The sequence below is a fragment of the Actinia tenebrosa genome, unplaced genomic scaffold, assembly GCF_029948245.1.
Source record: "Actinia tenebrosa isolate PJP-AT-01 unplaced genomic scaffold, QUT_ActTen_1.0 PGA_scaffold2__45_contigs__length_23673736, whole genome shotgun sequence".
In the NCBI taxonomy this organism is placed as follows: Eukaryota; Metazoa; Cnidaria; class Anthozoa; order Actiniaria; family Actiniidae; genus Actinia; species Actinia tenebrosa.
The window spans coordinates 9,930,191-9,946,471 of record NW_028292579.1 but is presented as its reverse complement, the minus strand read 5'-3'; the positions used below and the strand labels follow the sequence as shown (position 1 = coordinate 9,946,471).

At 40.7% G+C, this 16,281-nt stretch overlaps 1 protein-coding gene across 1 annotated transcript in view; it reads left to right on the top strand.

Annotated features, from left to right (window-relative positions):
• The window catches only part of LOC116306165 (phosphorylase b kinase regulatory subunit beta), a 31,981-nt gene extending 15,700 nt beyond the window's left edge, over nucleotides 1–16,281 (top strand). Inside the window, exons 13-32 of the mRNA XM_089034305.1 lie at nucleotides 713–765; nucleotides 1,046–1,139; nucleotides 1,584–1,667; nucleotides 2,037–2,141; nucleotides 2,588–2,670; nucleotides 3,443–3,533; nucleotides 3,976–4,037; nucleotides 4,777–4,986; nucleotides 5,168–5,378; nucleotides 6,599–6,667; nucleotides 6,972–7,031; nucleotides 7,584–7,657; nucleotides 8,606–8,657; nucleotides 9,289–9,383; nucleotides 9,743–9,810; nucleotides 10,430–10,491; nucleotides 11,424–11,531; nucleotides 11,994–12,068; nucleotides 14,928–14,990; nucleotides 15,498–16,281. Of these exons, the coding sequence (XP_088890431.1) occupies nucleotides 713–765; nucleotides 1,046–1,139; nucleotides 1,584–1,667; nucleotides 2,037–2,141; nucleotides 2,588–2,670; nucleotides 3,443–3,533; nucleotides 3,976–4,037; nucleotides 4,777–4,986; nucleotides 5,168–5,378; nucleotides 6,599–6,667; nucleotides 6,972–7,031; nucleotides 7,584–7,657; nucleotides 8,606–8,657; nucleotides 9,289–9,383; nucleotides 9,743–9,810; nucleotides 10,430–10,491; nucleotides 11,424–11,531; nucleotides 11,994–12,068; nucleotides 14,928–14,990; nucleotides 15,498–15,620 (1,842 nt within the window). The 3' untranslated portion in view covers nucleotides 15,621–16,281. The remainder of the gene's footprint in view (nucleotides 1–712; nucleotides 766–1,045; nucleotides 1,140–1,583; nucleotides 1,668–2,036; nucleotides 2,142–2,587; nucleotides 2,671–3,442; nucleotides 3,534–3,975; nucleotides 4,038–4,776; nucleotides 4,987–5,167; nucleotides 5,379–6,598; nucleotides 6,668–6,971; nucleotides 7,032–7,583; nucleotides 7,658–8,605; nucleotides 8,658–9,288; nucleotides 9,384–9,742; nucleotides 9,811–10,429; nucleotides 10,492–11,423; nucleotides 11,532–11,993; nucleotides 12,069–14,927; nucleotides 14,991–15,497) is intronic.

Sequence of the window (16,281 nt, the reverse complement as noted above, 5' to 3'; positions counted from 1 at the left end):
TATTCAAAATTAAAACTATTCTATTTTGTATTTCATAAAAAAGATAAGAAACGTGATTGCTGTGTTGTATGCAGTTATAATGCACTTGGGAATAGGCAGAACGCTCGAGAAGTGTTGAGAAGCACTCCTCTACGTGTCTTGCTTTTCCAGTAACACTTCTCTTGCGTGCTTCCCTGCAATTTTCATAAGCATGCGAACTCATGCCTAAGAGCCACACGCTGAAATTTTTGCTGCCGTCAATCAAACCTAATCAATGGGTAACTTTCATGTTGTTGACTGGCGATGGGGAAAACCAAATTCTCGCTTCTATGTGCTTCATCTGCTTTCTTATGCTCCAACATTTATTTCATTTTGGCTGAGGTGCACTGCATATGGAAACTATACTACTAGCTGCAATAGAGGCTTTGCACCATCACGTGATGTGCCTCCTGTCATGGCTGCCATCACCTGATGGTGCAAAGCCTCTATAGCAGATATTATGGATGCATGCAAATGAGATGCTAATGATACGACAAGCATTGTATCAACCCGATAGCCTCACTTGTATGATTCTTTGAACAAAAGAATATCTCATTACCGGCTCAACTGTAATAACAGCTTTGATTTAATCCTTTTGTGGCATGACACTTTTGTTGATTTTGTCCTTGTTGTTGTTGTTGTCTTTGTAATTTTTATGTTTTAACTTTTTCTGTTTTACCTTTTTCTCCACCAGGTCGCAGAAACGGATCTCGTTGTTCAAGTAGCGCTCATCTCAGAGAGTAGAAAGTAAGTATCAATAAGTTTACGTTGATAAGCAACTTCAGAAAATTAATTAATTGCACGGATTAAGAAAAAAATCACGGCCAATCGACCAATCATAAACAAGCATTTTATGTAGATGTCGTATTTATCCGACTATTACACTCTAATTAGTACACTTATTCTATGCATACGATTCTCAATTCTCTGAAGAATACTCTCACTCGGTCGATCAAAAAAAAACACACTCAACCCACTCATCTCGCTATTGATTACTCACTAAACTCCATTCTTTTCTTCACTCTAGTTTGCAGTCTATTCTTGCTACATTTGGCATCGAGACACAAACTCCACAGCAGATAGACCCTATTCAGATCTGGCCTCCGTCTCAGCTCATTCTGGTATTGCATGCAATGCTTTGATGTATTATTATTATTATTTAAGGACCGGAAACTCGGTGCAACTTATTGCGCGCAGCGCCGTGTGCAACCACAAAAATGGAACGGTGTGTTGAGACATCGTATGTCGACCAATAGTCTACTTTTCAGCGCAATAAGGATCATAGTGTGAACATGACCTGAATGACGTTATCTGCCGATGAAATGGATAAGACTTCTTCCTGTAATACTGTCAGGAATTGAGTTACGTTTACATTTATAAGTAGTTTTTTTACAAGAAAAGTTGCTACGTTTGACATCCCTCGCTAGTAATGTAACGAGCAAAGTTTCATCACATGTCGGAGTCTTTATAGCTGTTGTCATTGCACGAGATTTCCCTCGCGATTGATTATGCACATCTTTGTTTTCGAACCCTTCTTCCTGGGTTGACTTCGTTATTTCATTCAGGGATACGAGAGACTGGGTGTTAACCGTAAGCTTGGTTTGCTGGGAAGACCGTCAAGACCGATAGGAGCACTGGGAACCAGTAAAGTATGTCTGTCTGTCTGTTCACGTGTCTGTCTGTCTGTTCACGTGTCTGTCTGTCTGTTCACGTGTCTGTCTGTCTGTCTTTTCACTTGTCTATCTGTCTGTTCACGTGTCTGTCTGTCCGTTCACGTGTCTGTCTGTCTATCTTTAGCCGTGCTACTATCTCTGCACGCTGATAAACAGACAATTTTTCTCTATGTCTTCCGTTATCCTCGAATTCAAATGCTTGAGAATAAACCGTTATGCGGGTTAAACCAAGTGTTTTGTATTCATGAGAATAAGCATGACAAAAACCTAAAATGATAACCCTGTTTAATTCCTTCATTCATTCATTCATATTTTACTAACGTGCACAATGTTTTCATGGTGAAGATTTACCGGATCCTTGGCAAGACAGTAGTAACGTACCCTAAACTACTAGACGAGTTAGATTTCTACATGTCTTGGGACATGTTCCTCGTTATTGACCAGATCAAGGTAAGACTTTACCACTAGCCTTCTTAGTCAAACTAGTTTTCTCTGCGTGGATGATGGCATTTCAAACTAAAATCGGGAAAGTTTCCCTGAAGGGCACATTTAGGAAAGCGCGCAACTGCTAGGCAGTCCCGCTTTTTCTACCAGCCGGTTCTCTTTCCCCTTCCCCCATTTCCACCTTTCTCTTTCCCCCTTTTCGCCCCCCCCCCCCCCCCCCCTTCTCTTTCCACCTTCCCCCTTTCCTCTCTTTGCCCATTCCACCAATCACTGATTAGCGGTCGAAAAGTAAGGTGTGACGGATGTACGCTGTAGTTTGCTGTTTGTAGCGCTACGTTAGTGTACCAGGAGCACGAACTCGGCTCAGGCCACTCTAAAGTTGAATTGGTAGCGCAAAAAAGATAACATATCGGTAGCTTTAATGTGTCTGATTTAGTGTCAACTGTTTTTAGACTGTGATCTCATTCGTGCGTAGCAACTGGAGCATGAGAGGGCGGCCTACCGTATGTTTTTTACTCCGAGAAAATAACTTGAGGTACAAACAAACACATCAGAGACCTTTAGCATCAGGTTTACTGCTTACTGCTAGGGATCAGGCCCAGAAACACGCCCGTAAACACCGAGAAACACTTAGCATCAATGAATTTCAATATGGCGGCTCTTCCAGCAACAACTTCGTTATGACGCCTTGCTAAATGACGAAAGTTTGACGGAAAACGCCTGACGTCGTACTGAAGTTCGATGTTTGCGGGGCTAGCAAGAAACGTCGTGCTAAGGATCTCTAGTAGAACTCGCCTTGGCTAAAGATTGGAGCAGTTAGCCTCTGATCATAGCACGCGAGAATTGTTATATATTGTTTATACGACGTAAATATATACCTTGCATAATAGTTGAAGTGCGACCCGCGATGTTCGATGTCTCGTTCGACGACTAGTATTTCAACGACCGTCAATCAAAGAACAGCAATAAGAAAACCAATATCTTGATTGAGATATCGCGCTGAATTAAAATTTTCAGAGGATAAGAGGATTAAATTCTTTAATGCAGTCTAATATCTTCCTCAAGAAATTCCTTTTTTTATTGCTGCTCTTTTATTGACGGTCGCTAAAATGCTAGTCAGCGAACGAGACATTGAACTTCACGGTTCGCATTTCAACGAAAATGGTAGTAATGTTTACCACAGAAGTACCGAATACAGCGAAATAACGAAATATCATTTCGGCTTCACGCCAAACAGTCACGCCGTATTTCACTCTATTTATTCCATTAATTTGAATCTTTGTTTATCTCGTGGTTTATCTCTTCAGAGGTAAACATTTCCACGAAATGTTGAATCTTCTGGCATCTTTCAAGAGCGGTGAATGTGGTGATGCTAAAGTACGGCTTGGCAAACTGCAGGTAAGAGATCTAGATAGTCAGCGGAATTCCCCTCTAACTTCAATTTTAACTTCTCCCCTTGGGTTCCCTGTGTGCTTATCCATCCACTTTAAAGACGAGCTCCTTAATGCCTACATTTTACTGGCAAGGATGGTCCTGTTGTTGTGTATAGATCCAATGCAGCACGTCGGAATGCAGCTCAATTTGGATGACAAAACGATAGGTTTCCAATTCTCTTGAGATTGAAATTCTTTTGTTTTGTACTCCAAATGGCTTTGACGTCATATACGAGGGGTCTATACACCACAGATGTCGCAAACAGCAGCATTGAGAGGTTTTTATATAATCACAGAGAAAGGAAGTGTTGAGTTCGTCTATGGTACTTTACTTTTGAAAAAATGCTAGTTATCCCCTGTGAACTTTTTGGCAGTTACAACTGGTTCATGTTATGTATTTTGATCAGACACTTATCTCCACCGGATGCGTGGAACACTTGGACTTCGTGCAAGGAGACGATGAGTTGAAGTGAGTGTTATTACAAGTACATCTGTAAAAATACAGAAGAGAGGGATGGTTTTTGGTTTGCCTTTTGCATTTGATTTTGGTGAGCCAATCCCCGGCTCTTCCTTTTCCTACCTCCTCCTCTCTTCCTTTCCTTCTCGTTTGCCTCCTCTTCTGCATTCTCCTCCGTACCTCTCCTCCCCTTCCTCCTCCACCTCCTTTTCCTGCCTCTTCCTCTCTTCCTTTCCTTCTCTTTTGCCTCCTCTTCCTGCATTCTCCTCCGTACCTCTCCTCCCCTTCCTCCTCCACCTCCTTTTCCTACCTCTTCCTCTCTTCCTTTCCTTCTCTTTTGCCTCCTCTTCCTGCATTCTCCTCCGTACCTCTCCTCCCCCTCTTCCTCCACCTCCTTTTCCTACCTCTTCCTCTCTTCCTTTCCTTCTCTTTTGCCTCCTCTTCCTGCATTCTCCTCCTTACCTCTCCTCCCCTTCCTACTCCACCTCCTTTTCATACATCTTCCTCTCTTCCTTTCCTTCTCTTTTGCCTCCTCTTCTGCATTCTCCTCCATACCTCTCCTCCTCCTCCTCCGTACCTCTCCTCCTCCTCCTCCTATCTTCCTGTCCTCTTCTCCCTCCTCCTTTTCCTCGCCTTTTCCTGTGTTTTTCTTCAGTCCATCGAGCAGTGAAATAAAACCAGACTTGTGCGCTTCCTTATATCGCTACGTTGCTAATGAAGACTAATCGTATCACCTCGTGTTCTTGTTCAGTCCATTGTCCGGTGAAATAGAACAGGAATCTCCGGGTATAGAAGAAGATTCAAGAAAAAAGTCCCGGTTCAGTCGACTGAGTCGATCAATGACCATATCAGAAGAACGTTCTGAGGAAAACATGGTAGAAGAAGAAGATGGTAGGGACCTGGTGACTAAATCACGTGAGACCTTAATGGCTGATCTCCGGGAACATTGCAGCCTAGATAGGTAGGGTCTCCTTATAACATGTTAACAGGAACCTTAAGCTTCAGGAGTCGGACCTTGAGTCACGGGAGAGACCCAAAAGACCAGTTTCGAGTTCCAAATTATCACCATCGATTAGGCTCTTTTATCAGGCACTAACGGAACAGGAATTTCGTAATTAACACCACCATTTCAATTCAAACAGGCAGATGCTTATCCTTGAAGAGCTTTTCAAACGAGAAGGCAAAGATTTTCGGACCCCGGAAGGTACTTTATACGAGCGAATCGATGCGGTCTACCGACAGGCTGGCTACGAAAAGAACTGGTCAGTGGTGCGAAGAGGAGCTGGGCTGCTAAGGAAACTGGTGGACAGTCTTGCGCCTGGAATCACTACACTACTGGTCTGCGGTAAAGTGGTAAGAAAGTGCTATAAGAAAGTGTTCTTCGATTGCATGTTGGTGCCCTTTAACAAAGGATTTCTCATTAGCATCCATTGTTAATGGCACCACAATGGCCGACATGTTTTTGTCTTTTGACTCTTTTGGGAATGCTTGCAACCATCAACTAGAGTGGTTTTTACCCGTGAAATACGCTTTAGCTTATTAAGCACTACCTCACGATAATTCTTTTGTTTTCTATTGTCTTTTTGTGACACTCTAATTACACTCTAATTACACTCTAATTAGTACACTTTGTTTCACGGGTTAATGAAAACCACTCTAAAAATGAATTCATTAAAAATATATTTACTCAACACTGACTAGCTAAACATAGAAACAAAACCAAAGCGTGAGAGTAGCTTCTGAGGAAGATGACTTTTTGAATGAATTTAAAGGCGATTGGCAAAGTACCCTGTGAGCAGAGATTGCGTTTTCCATCCCGCTAGGACGAGAGGAAAAAGGAAAAAGTTCCTTTTTCCTCTCGCCCTAGTGGGATAGAAAAGGGAATCTCTGCTCGCAGGGTATTGGCAAAGAGCTAAGAAGAACTTTGAGAACGTTTATGATTCTTCACAATCAGAGTAGCACAACACCTGATGCTAATGAGACCGAACACATGCTTGATTTCAGTAGTCATAAAATCGTTGATAAAGAACGAAACAACGATCAGAGGTTATTCTTGGAAGCATGGTTTACTGTGGGAGACAAGAACGGTGACTGGAATCAAATCTCATACAAACAGAGACTATTTTAGAAGAATTGCATTTTATTGCCCTTTTTTTTTCCTTCTTTTTAATGTTGTACTTTTTTTTTTTCCCCCCGTTTTCACTTCTTGTATTATTTATTGAGTAAAAGTTGTACGTAGATCCCCTAGATGAGCGTCTTCGCTCTTGGGGTTAATGTATTGAACAAATATATCGCCCGCGCATAACTAATTTGAAATCCGTGCGCAAGCCATGATTTTTTTCGTGTGTGATTGGTCGAATTGTGTTTTCGAGCTTTTCATTGGTGCAGGAGTGTACCCAAATGCTTTGCTTAGTTTCCCAGCGTAAGATTAGTGCCCAGTTCCCCATTCTTTTCTTTCAAAGCGAATGACGTCCAAAATAAGATTGACTTTCGCTTATGAGGAAGCTCTAAACTACTAAATATTCTATCCATCTTGTTTAACTGCGTGACAAAAATCGTTGTGTTACTTTCAGGTGACTATTGGCATTTACGGTCACGAGGAGAAGGTTATTTACGAACCACTGACCCCAGCAACTATTCAGGTATGAGAGTCACGCAATCGTTCTTGACATTCAAGACATATTCCAGTAAAACCAGTTACCATTTGCTCTAACAGTTTTGTGACACACAAAATAACATGGTGACATTGCGTGACTTAGTAGTATCACCCTGTCACCCTATTGCAAAGCATGGTGCAAATAATTAATTAAAGTCACACCACAGTGACAGTGCTGGCGATCGAGGGGTTAACCTCATATTTATCTGTCTGTGTGTAGAATATCCTGAACACCTTTTGTTACCCTCATGATCTCTTTCTAACACATGTGTATCTATGTCTGTGCGTAGAATATCCTGTACACCTTTTGTTACCCTCATGATGTTAGAGAAGCTGTTCTACAACAAGAGGTAACTATTGTATGACTGATACTTTGTTTTTGCAGGAGTCGCTCATTTCTTTAGAAGATAACTAGATGATCATAAACTTACAACACCTATTTTCAAAATTAAGCGATCAATAGACCCGTTTCGAATTCCAAATTACCGCTGTGTTTCTTGATTACAGACTCATTTGCACAGGGTTAGCCTCGAGTTTGTGCAGAATATTCACGTGTTCCGTCGAGTTTCAAAATGTTTGTATTGTTGAAGTTGTGCATTCTTTACTTTTCTGTTGGTATTTGTGAATATTTAAAAACTGATACGAAGCTAACCCTGTGCTAATGAGTCTGCAATCAAGGAACACAGCGGTAATTTGGAATTCGAAACTGGTCTATTACATTTAGATGTCTAAGTTTTTGGCTTTCATCCATCAAGAATATACTTACCCGAACCGCTTGAAATATCATGGACTGAAGACCAAAACCCAGAAATCCCATATTCTAGTTACTTGTTTTGGTCGTGCTTAAGCTGTGCGACTATCATTTTTAATCTATCTTCAAGTCTTGGTGTTTCTGTTGTTAGATGGTACTGTACATGGCTTCTTACATCGCCACGATTCCCGAAGCATTCGAAGGAATACTCAAGATCCGTATTGGGTGAGTGGTTCCTTCATCTTCCGTTCAACTAAATCATCAGTTTGCCTTATTAAAGTTTACAGGACGAATCCTAGGACCGTTGGGCTGAAATTACTAAAGCTACTAGATGGCTTATCGGAAACATACGTTGATATCCTGAAACAGTATCTGGGCTGATCAGCGAACTTACAGATGGAACCCTGAAACAACCTCTGTGCTGATCAGAGTCAGGGCAAGGCTAACTCACAGATGGCACCCTGAAACAACCTCTGTGCTGATCAGAGTCAGGGCAAGGCTAACTCACAGATGGCACCCTGAAACAACCTCTGGGCTGATCTAAGTCAGGGCATGGCTAACTCACAGATGGCACCCTGAAACAACCTCTGGGCTGATCTAAGTCAGGGCATGGCTAACTCACAGATGGCACCCTGAAACAACCTCTGGGCTGATCTAAGTCAGGGCATGACTAACTTACAGATTGAACCCTGAAACAACCTCTGGGCTGATCTAAGTCAGGGCATGGCTAACTCACAGATGGCACCCTGAAACAACCTCTGGGCTGATCTAAGTCAGGGCATGGCTAACTCACAGATGGCACCCCGAAACAGCCTCTGGGCTGATCTAAGTCAGGGCATGGCTAACTCACAGATGGCACCCTAAAGTCAGTGCACATATCAGGATCTAATCCAAAGATCGAAATGGAAACTATCATGTTAGGTTTTGCAGAGGAAGGAAAATCGGAGAATCTTGAGACAAACCCTCAAATCAAGGGAGAAACCTAACGAACTCTACTCACATGTGATGCCATGTCCAGGAATCAAACCTGAGAACCCAGAAGTGAGAGGCGAGTGCACTACCCTACACTCACCTTGATTGACGAAGACTGTAGTATAATTCATATAAGGTTATGGTGTTGAAATTTCGAACGCGAGATGACATGTAATTTTCACTTTTTTGTCGTTTTGTTAGGTGGATGATTCAAGCAATGAAGCATCTCTTGACTTATGGATACACCCTTGGAGTGAGTCCTTCGTCCTTGCTATCACCTTGTAGTAGATATATGGGAAGGATCGGGACATTCTTATAGTGCTTCGAGTAAGGTCGTACCACAGGGATCCCAATTAAAATAGATGGCGACACCCATTTAGTGAGTCCTTCGTCCTTGCTATCTCCTTGTAGTAGATATATGGGAAGGGATCGAACATTCTAGGAATGTTTACGTTTCGAGTCAGGTCGCAGCACAGGGATCCCAATTTAGATGAATGAATGGAGATACCCTCGGAGTGAGTCTTTCGTCCTTGCTAACTCCTTGTAGTAGAAATATGGGAAGGGATCGAACATTTTAAGAATGTTTCGAGTCGGGTTGCATCTTCCAGAGAATGTGTAAGGTTGCTGTTGAGCTGGGTACTGACGATCAACCTGCTTGAGAAATTTCGAAAGTGAATAGATCCCTTTAGCGGTGTAATGCATGTTTTCCCATGTCAGACCGCGTGTCATTCCCTAGTGTATCATATCTTTGTTTTACGGCAGTGCATGAGAAGACACATAAAATGGATACAACTCAAACAAAGAATCTTATTCTCGAGAGAATATAACACAAGGTCTGAAATGAGAAAACTTTACAGACTTATGTGTTTCATGTTTCATTGCAGTCTGTCTATGCTCAGCCACCCTATGCTGTCAAGAAACTGCTCAAGATTGTACTCAGGTCACGTGGTAAACTACATGGCCAGGATTTGACTCCAAGGTAATAATGGAAATGAACAAATAAATAAAAGAATGAACTAATGAATGAATGAATATTAATTACTAAGTGAATGAATGTGGACGGACGGACGGACGGACGGACGGACGGACGGACGGACGGACGGACGGACGGACGGATGGATGGACGGACGGATGGATGGATGGACGGACGGATGGATGGATGGATGGATGGATGATCTGACTGTTTCCCCTGCTCGTTACTCCCTAGTAACAACACACTACATCATTCTATAACACTCAAACCCATATCTTTAATACAACACGTCACAACATTTTTTACATTGTTTGTAATCCTATCGAATTTTTTACTATTATTTAAATGATATCAATGTGGTACAGGACACCCATGCAAAAACGACAGTTGGATGGTGCAGTGCATCGAACGCCTCCACTCTTTTATGACAAAGGTGAGTGAAGATCTTCCTAATTATTCTCTTTCATTTTATCGATACCCTGAAACGACCTCTGTGCTGATCTAAGTCAAGGCATGGCTAACTCACAGATAGAACCCTAAAACAAGCTTTGGGCTGATCTATGTCAGGGCACGGCTAACTCACAGATAGAACCCTGAAACAACCTCTGGGCTGATCTAAGTCAGGGCATGGCTAACTCACAGATGGAACCCTGAAACAACCTCTGGGCTGATCTAAGTCAGGGCACAGCTAACTCACAGATAGAACCCTGAACCAACCTCTGGGCGGATCTAAGTCAGGGCACGGCTAACTCACAGATGGAACCCTGAAACAACCTCTGGGCTGATCTAAGTCAGGGCACGGGTAACTCACAGATGGAACCCTGAAACAACCTCTGGGCTGATCTAAGTCAGGGCACGGCTAAATCACAAATGGAACCCTGAAACAACCTCTCGGCTGTTCTATGTCAGGGCACGGCTCACAGAAGTGTTAGGTTTTACAGAGGTAGTAAAACTGTAGGACAACCCTCAAATCAAAGGAGAGTCCTCACAAACTCTATTCACATGTTATCCTGGGTCAGAGACATCTTTACTTTGCCTTGGTTTAATTATAGTGTGGAATATTCTGTGCAGTGCGTCTGGTGGAATCAAAGTCAGTAACCACTTGCTGCCTCAGGTATGAATTTAACACCATGTTCATAACTACGCCGGCGCTGGCGCCAGTTCAAATAACACACTTCCGAGACATGCTTCGCTTGTCACGCACAAAGGGTTTCATTACGAGGCTTCACATACGTGATATATAATGCATAGTGATTCGTGACATGAGAAAAGAATAAATTTAATTTAGCACGTACCCACTACTGAAACTTTTATGCGTGACAAGCAAAGCATATCTCAGAAGTGGGCTATAAGCCTGAAGCGAGGTGACGTTTTACCCCCGACTTTATACCATAATAGTTTTTTAAATTCTTTCATATTAAAATTTTTGATTCCTTAGAGAATACAGGAACAATAGTCATAATTAAAGAACAAAAGCAGTGTGAAAAGGATTATGGTCTGGAGACGGGGATAGAACGTCATCTCGCTTCAGGCTTATTCGCATTGCAATTTTGCTGCCTTCAATGAAGGGAGCACGGCAGAAATAAATTAGTGGATTGATCTTCCTGTGGTATTGACGTTTGCTGACGAATACGGTTTTCCGCGGAAAATAGTGTGGACTCAAATAAATATTAAAGATGGCGGCGTTCATAAAATTTATTTGTATTTGTATCAACCGCTATATTTATTTACTTATGAGCCCCCGCGACTTTTAAGAAAACCGCATACGCGTCAATACCACAGGAAAACCAGTCAATTAAATTACAGACCACAGGAAGACCAATCAACTAATTTATTTCTGCCATGCTCCCTTGTTTCAATCATTCGGTAGTCACGCCTCATAGACCATATTTGATGGTTTTTCAGCGGTCTGGAGCAGAGTTTGTGCGCACGCATACCGTGGGCTCAAATTGAACGTTCAATAGTAGGCTTCCACGGTAGTTTGATGTACGATGAACTGCTAGTAATCCCCCTTAATCCCGAATTACTTTTGTTTTCGCTCACCAGTTACCTACCATCTCTGACATGACTCGAAATGAGATCAACTTCCAGCTCAAAGTGGAGGAGTTACTGAACGATATATCGAACCCTGAGTACAGACAGTTAGTAGTAGAAGTAAGTAGGCCACACACGCACAGCTAAATGTCGCTGTCTTATCTTGTCTTTCCTACTGGTCTTATACCCCTTTGGGAATTTTGAAATACAGGTTGGTCTCAGCCCTAGTAGTCAGCGTTATATTTGCAGCAATAAAAAAGACCTTCGTGACTATGACAACTGGTCGCCAAATAGACCCTTTTCGAATTAGTCAATCACTGCTGTTTTTTGTTTGTTTGTTTGTTTTTTGTTTTGTTTTTTGTTGTTGTTGTTGTTGTTTGTTTTTTTTTGTCGTTTTTTTGTTTTGTTTTTGAGTTAAGCCTCATTTAAGCGGCAGAATATTCACCGAGTTTTCACTGAATATTTAGACTCTGATACGAGGCTAAGCTTGAGTAATGAGTCCGTAATCATGGAACACAGCGGTAATTTGGGACTCGAAAAAGTTCGCCTATGATTTCAATCAATGTTTGATTATGTTTTCAGCTGTTGATGGTATTGGCCACCATACTTGAACGTAACCCTGAGGTCAGCTTCGAAGATTGTGTTGATTTGGACAACGTGAGTATTTCATACACATTTTTTTTTTTATTTGATTTTTTTCATTTGGTCACAGTTGGTACTATGATTTGTTCTATTAAGCCTGTCCTCTTCTCTCTTCTTTGCTGCTCTTCTCTGCCCTGCTCTGTTCCCCCCTGTTCCCCTATCCTCTCCTCTCCTCTCCTCTCCTCTCCTCTCCTCTCCTCTCCTCTTTCCTTTCCTCTCCTCTCCGACAAACAACAATCACTGTAAGATCTCATTTAGATCGGCTAAAAACTTTGACTCCGACAAGTTTCTTAGGGATTTAGCAACACTCCCTTGGGATTGTTTGGATAATAAGGAAAGCCCGGATGACATGTGGGACAGATGGAAAGAGTTATTTCTCTCTGTTCTTGACTCGCACGCTCCGATCAAAACAAAACGAATAAGAAACAAGAAGTCTCCCTGGATGACAACTGATTTGAGGAAAGCTATGTACGATAGAGATAAAATGAAACAAAAAGCTACTCAAACGAATTCGAGGGACGACTGGAGTGATTATAAGTCTATTAGAAATCGCAGTCAACAACGAGATAAAAAGAGCCAAGAAGTCATATTATGAAAATCATTTTGCACAAAATTCAAAAAACTCAAAGGAGGTCTGGAAAGCTATTAATGAAGTCCTCTCACGAAGGACTAAATCTGGCTCTTATGTAACATCTATCAAAACAGGTGATACATCGATGAGTGACTCGAAGAAAATAGCTGAGGTATTCAATTGTCATTTTTCTGAAATTGGGACTAAATTAGCTTGTTTAATTCCCGATGGACCGACTGCTTATAATGATTATTTAATTAGAATTGGCTCAACATTCACCTTACGACACACATCAGTTGATGAACTTACGAAAATCATTAATTCTATTGACGTTAAAAAAGCGACAGGTCTTGACGGTATACCATCTCATTTCATCAAGATTGCTTCACCAGTAATAAGTCAATCACTAGTGAAGCTATTCAATCAATCAGTTGATAAAGGGATTTTTCCTAACGGCTTGAAACTTGCGAAAGTTACGCCAATTCATAAAGCTAATGACAAAGATGATTTGAATAATTACCGTCCCATTTCGGTCTTACCTACTATTGCTAAGATTTTCGAGAGAATAGTTTTTAACCAGTTATATGAGTATCTAAACTCAAATAATTTACTTTCTCAAAAGCAGTCGGGATTTAGACCGCTTCATTCGACTACTACTGCACTCCTAGAAGCCACAACGGAGTGACTTACCAATATGGATGAAGGTAAATTGAACTGTGTCACTTTCCTAGATTTTAAAAAAGCTTTTGACACAGTAAATCACTCTATACTTCTCCAAAAACTATACTATTATGGGATTGCAGAAGAGTCGATAAAGTGGTTCAAATCTTACCTCACAGATCGTAGTCAGAGATGCTACATAAACCATACCTTATCTAGCTCTAGAACACTCGATTGCGGCATCCCTCAAGGCTCAATCCTTGGGCCATTATTATTTATTATTTACATAAACGATCTGCCAAATAGTGTCAAATTTTCAAATGCTAGAATGTATGCTGATGACACAAGTCTCACCACTTGTGGCACATCACAAAAGACTCTATTTGACGAAGTGAACGCTGATATTTCCAATATTCATAACTGGTTGAAAGCTAACAAACTTAGCTTAAATTCAGCTAAAACAGAGCACATGTTTATTGCTTCTGACGATAAATTGAAAAAAATTACCTCCGAACCACACATATATTTAAATAGCAAACCAATTACTAGAGTCTCTACAGCAAAAACTCTGGGTGTTGTGATTGACGAACGGGTGTCTTGGGCTGCTCATATTGATTACATTTGTAAAAAAATATCTTCTGGATTGAGTGGCATAAGACGAGTCCGCGATTACATCCCCTTGGAGACAGCTATTACCATATATGAGGCTCTCGTTTTACCTTGGTTTGACTATTGTGACGTGGTATGGGATAATTTACCAGTAACGTCTGCTGAAAGATTGCAAAAAATGCAAAATAGAGCTGCAAGAATAATAACAAAAAGCAGCTACGATGTCAGATCTAGTGATATTTTAACTTCTTTAGGCTGGAAAAGCTTACAAAGAAGAAGAAAGGAGCATAAAGCAATAATGATGTTTAAGACTTTAAATGCACTTGCACCAAAATCTGTAAGGGAACTCTTTTATTTTCAAGAAAATACCTACGATCTTCGTGGTAGAGAGAAGTGCTTAAAGTTACCGAAACCCAGCACTGAGTTTTTAAAAAGAGCTCTCTCTTATGACGGTGCAAAAGTGTGGAACTCGTTACCCCAAAGTGTCAGACTGTCCAATAATTTAAAATCTTTTAAGAGGAATCTTTCGTCTGTTGGTCCTTAACACTTTAATTACTATAATATTTTTGGGGGGTAGATGAGAATTTATTTCATAATTCTGTCTATATATTCTTAACGTTATTATTAATTTTTATATATATTACCTATGAACTCGGTTTTCATGAAAACCAATTTGTACATTGATGAAATTTCCCGAGATTAAATAAAAGACATCTCTCTCTCTCCTCTCCCCTCCTCTCCCCTCCTCTCCTCTCCTCTCCTCTCCTCTCCTCTCCTCTCCTCTCCTCTCCTCTCCTCTCCTCTCCTCTCCTCTCCTCTCCTCTCCTCTCCTCTCCTCTCCTCTCCTCTCCTCTCCTCTCCTCTCCTCTCCTCTCTCCTCTCCTCTCCTCTCCTCTCCTCTCTCCTTTCCTCTCCTCTCGTCTCCTCTCCTCTACTCTCCCTTTCCTCTTCTCTCCCTTTCCTCTTCTCTCCCTTTCCTCTCCTTCTTTGCGTATGCATCCACCTACGAACCATCTGTTTTCTTGTTGTACCAGGTATTACATGATGCTATCAGACTCTACACCATCGACCAAGAGAAACTTGGGAAACGTGGTCTGGTACGTAGACATGATTTTGTTTTTAGACGTTATAGACATCTTTACCTTGGGCGTAATGTTTTAATGGTTGGTCATAAAAAGATACATGAATATGGATGCAATTTACACAAAGAATCTTATTCTCAAGAGAATGGCACGTGGTCTTAAAGATCTATAGTGAGACCTTGGGTTAATATGTGAATAAATGTAGACTTCACACCCTTCTGTTCATCCTAACAATCAAAAAACAGGAAGCATTGATAAAAAATTGAAAGCTTTTTTAAGCTTAGAGTAGAGTAAAAACACTATAAGTGTGTAACATAAATACCACTAAATACTGCTAAATTATGCTAATCCTATTGTTTTCTATTGTTTAATTAGCACTATTTACTACTAAATAGTGCAAAGTGTTGCACACTTTTAGTGTTTGTACTCTACCAAAATTCAAACTATATTTCAATTATTTTATTATATTAATATTATTATCTTTGTTCATCCTTTATTTGTATTTTTTTCATTTTCTAACAGATCGAAAATTTCTACAATACACCACCCGACGGGAAAGGAGGGACTACTACCTACCTGACAAGGGCCATAGTGAACAGGCTTCTGGCAGAGGGCATGGATGTGTCTGCTTGTACTATTAGCTAAATCAGGGACCTTATGAGGTATGGTAATAATAAAGGGGACTACTGCCTACCTGATAAGGGCCCTTATAAACATGCTTCTAAGTCTAGCAGCGTACTAAAACTTTATAAATGCCAAGTACTATTTTTAGTTAAGTCAGAAACAAGAAGGAAGAATGCTCAAAACAGATCGTCTTTAGCTCAGAAAATAGCATTTGTCCTTTTGCTATTTAAGATTGGAGCGATAAGATTTATAGATAAAAAGAATTATCCGTAATATGATAAACAAAATGATATTTTTCGTAGCTAATGATCTTTAGTTGACAAAGAAGTCTACTGCAGACAGATGCTCGATATCCAAGTACTTTTACTGTTATTATGAATGTAATTCAACTGATTCTTGTAACCTTAACCCATGGTTTTGCCATTTGGTTTGTTTTTGTTTTTGTTTTTGTTTTTGTTGGTTTTTTTGTTGTTGTTTTTTTTGTTTTTTTTGTTTTTTTGTTTTGTTTTTTTTTTTGTGGCAAAGTGTCATTGTAATTTTGGCGGGAAAACAGGCGTCGCGTGTCCTAGTTTTAATGTTCGAGCATGCGCAGACGTTAGCTATACCGAGGTCAATTGAAAAATAGGTTTATAAATGATAGAAAAGATATTCTATATACAAAATATCTAAAAGTATAACCGAA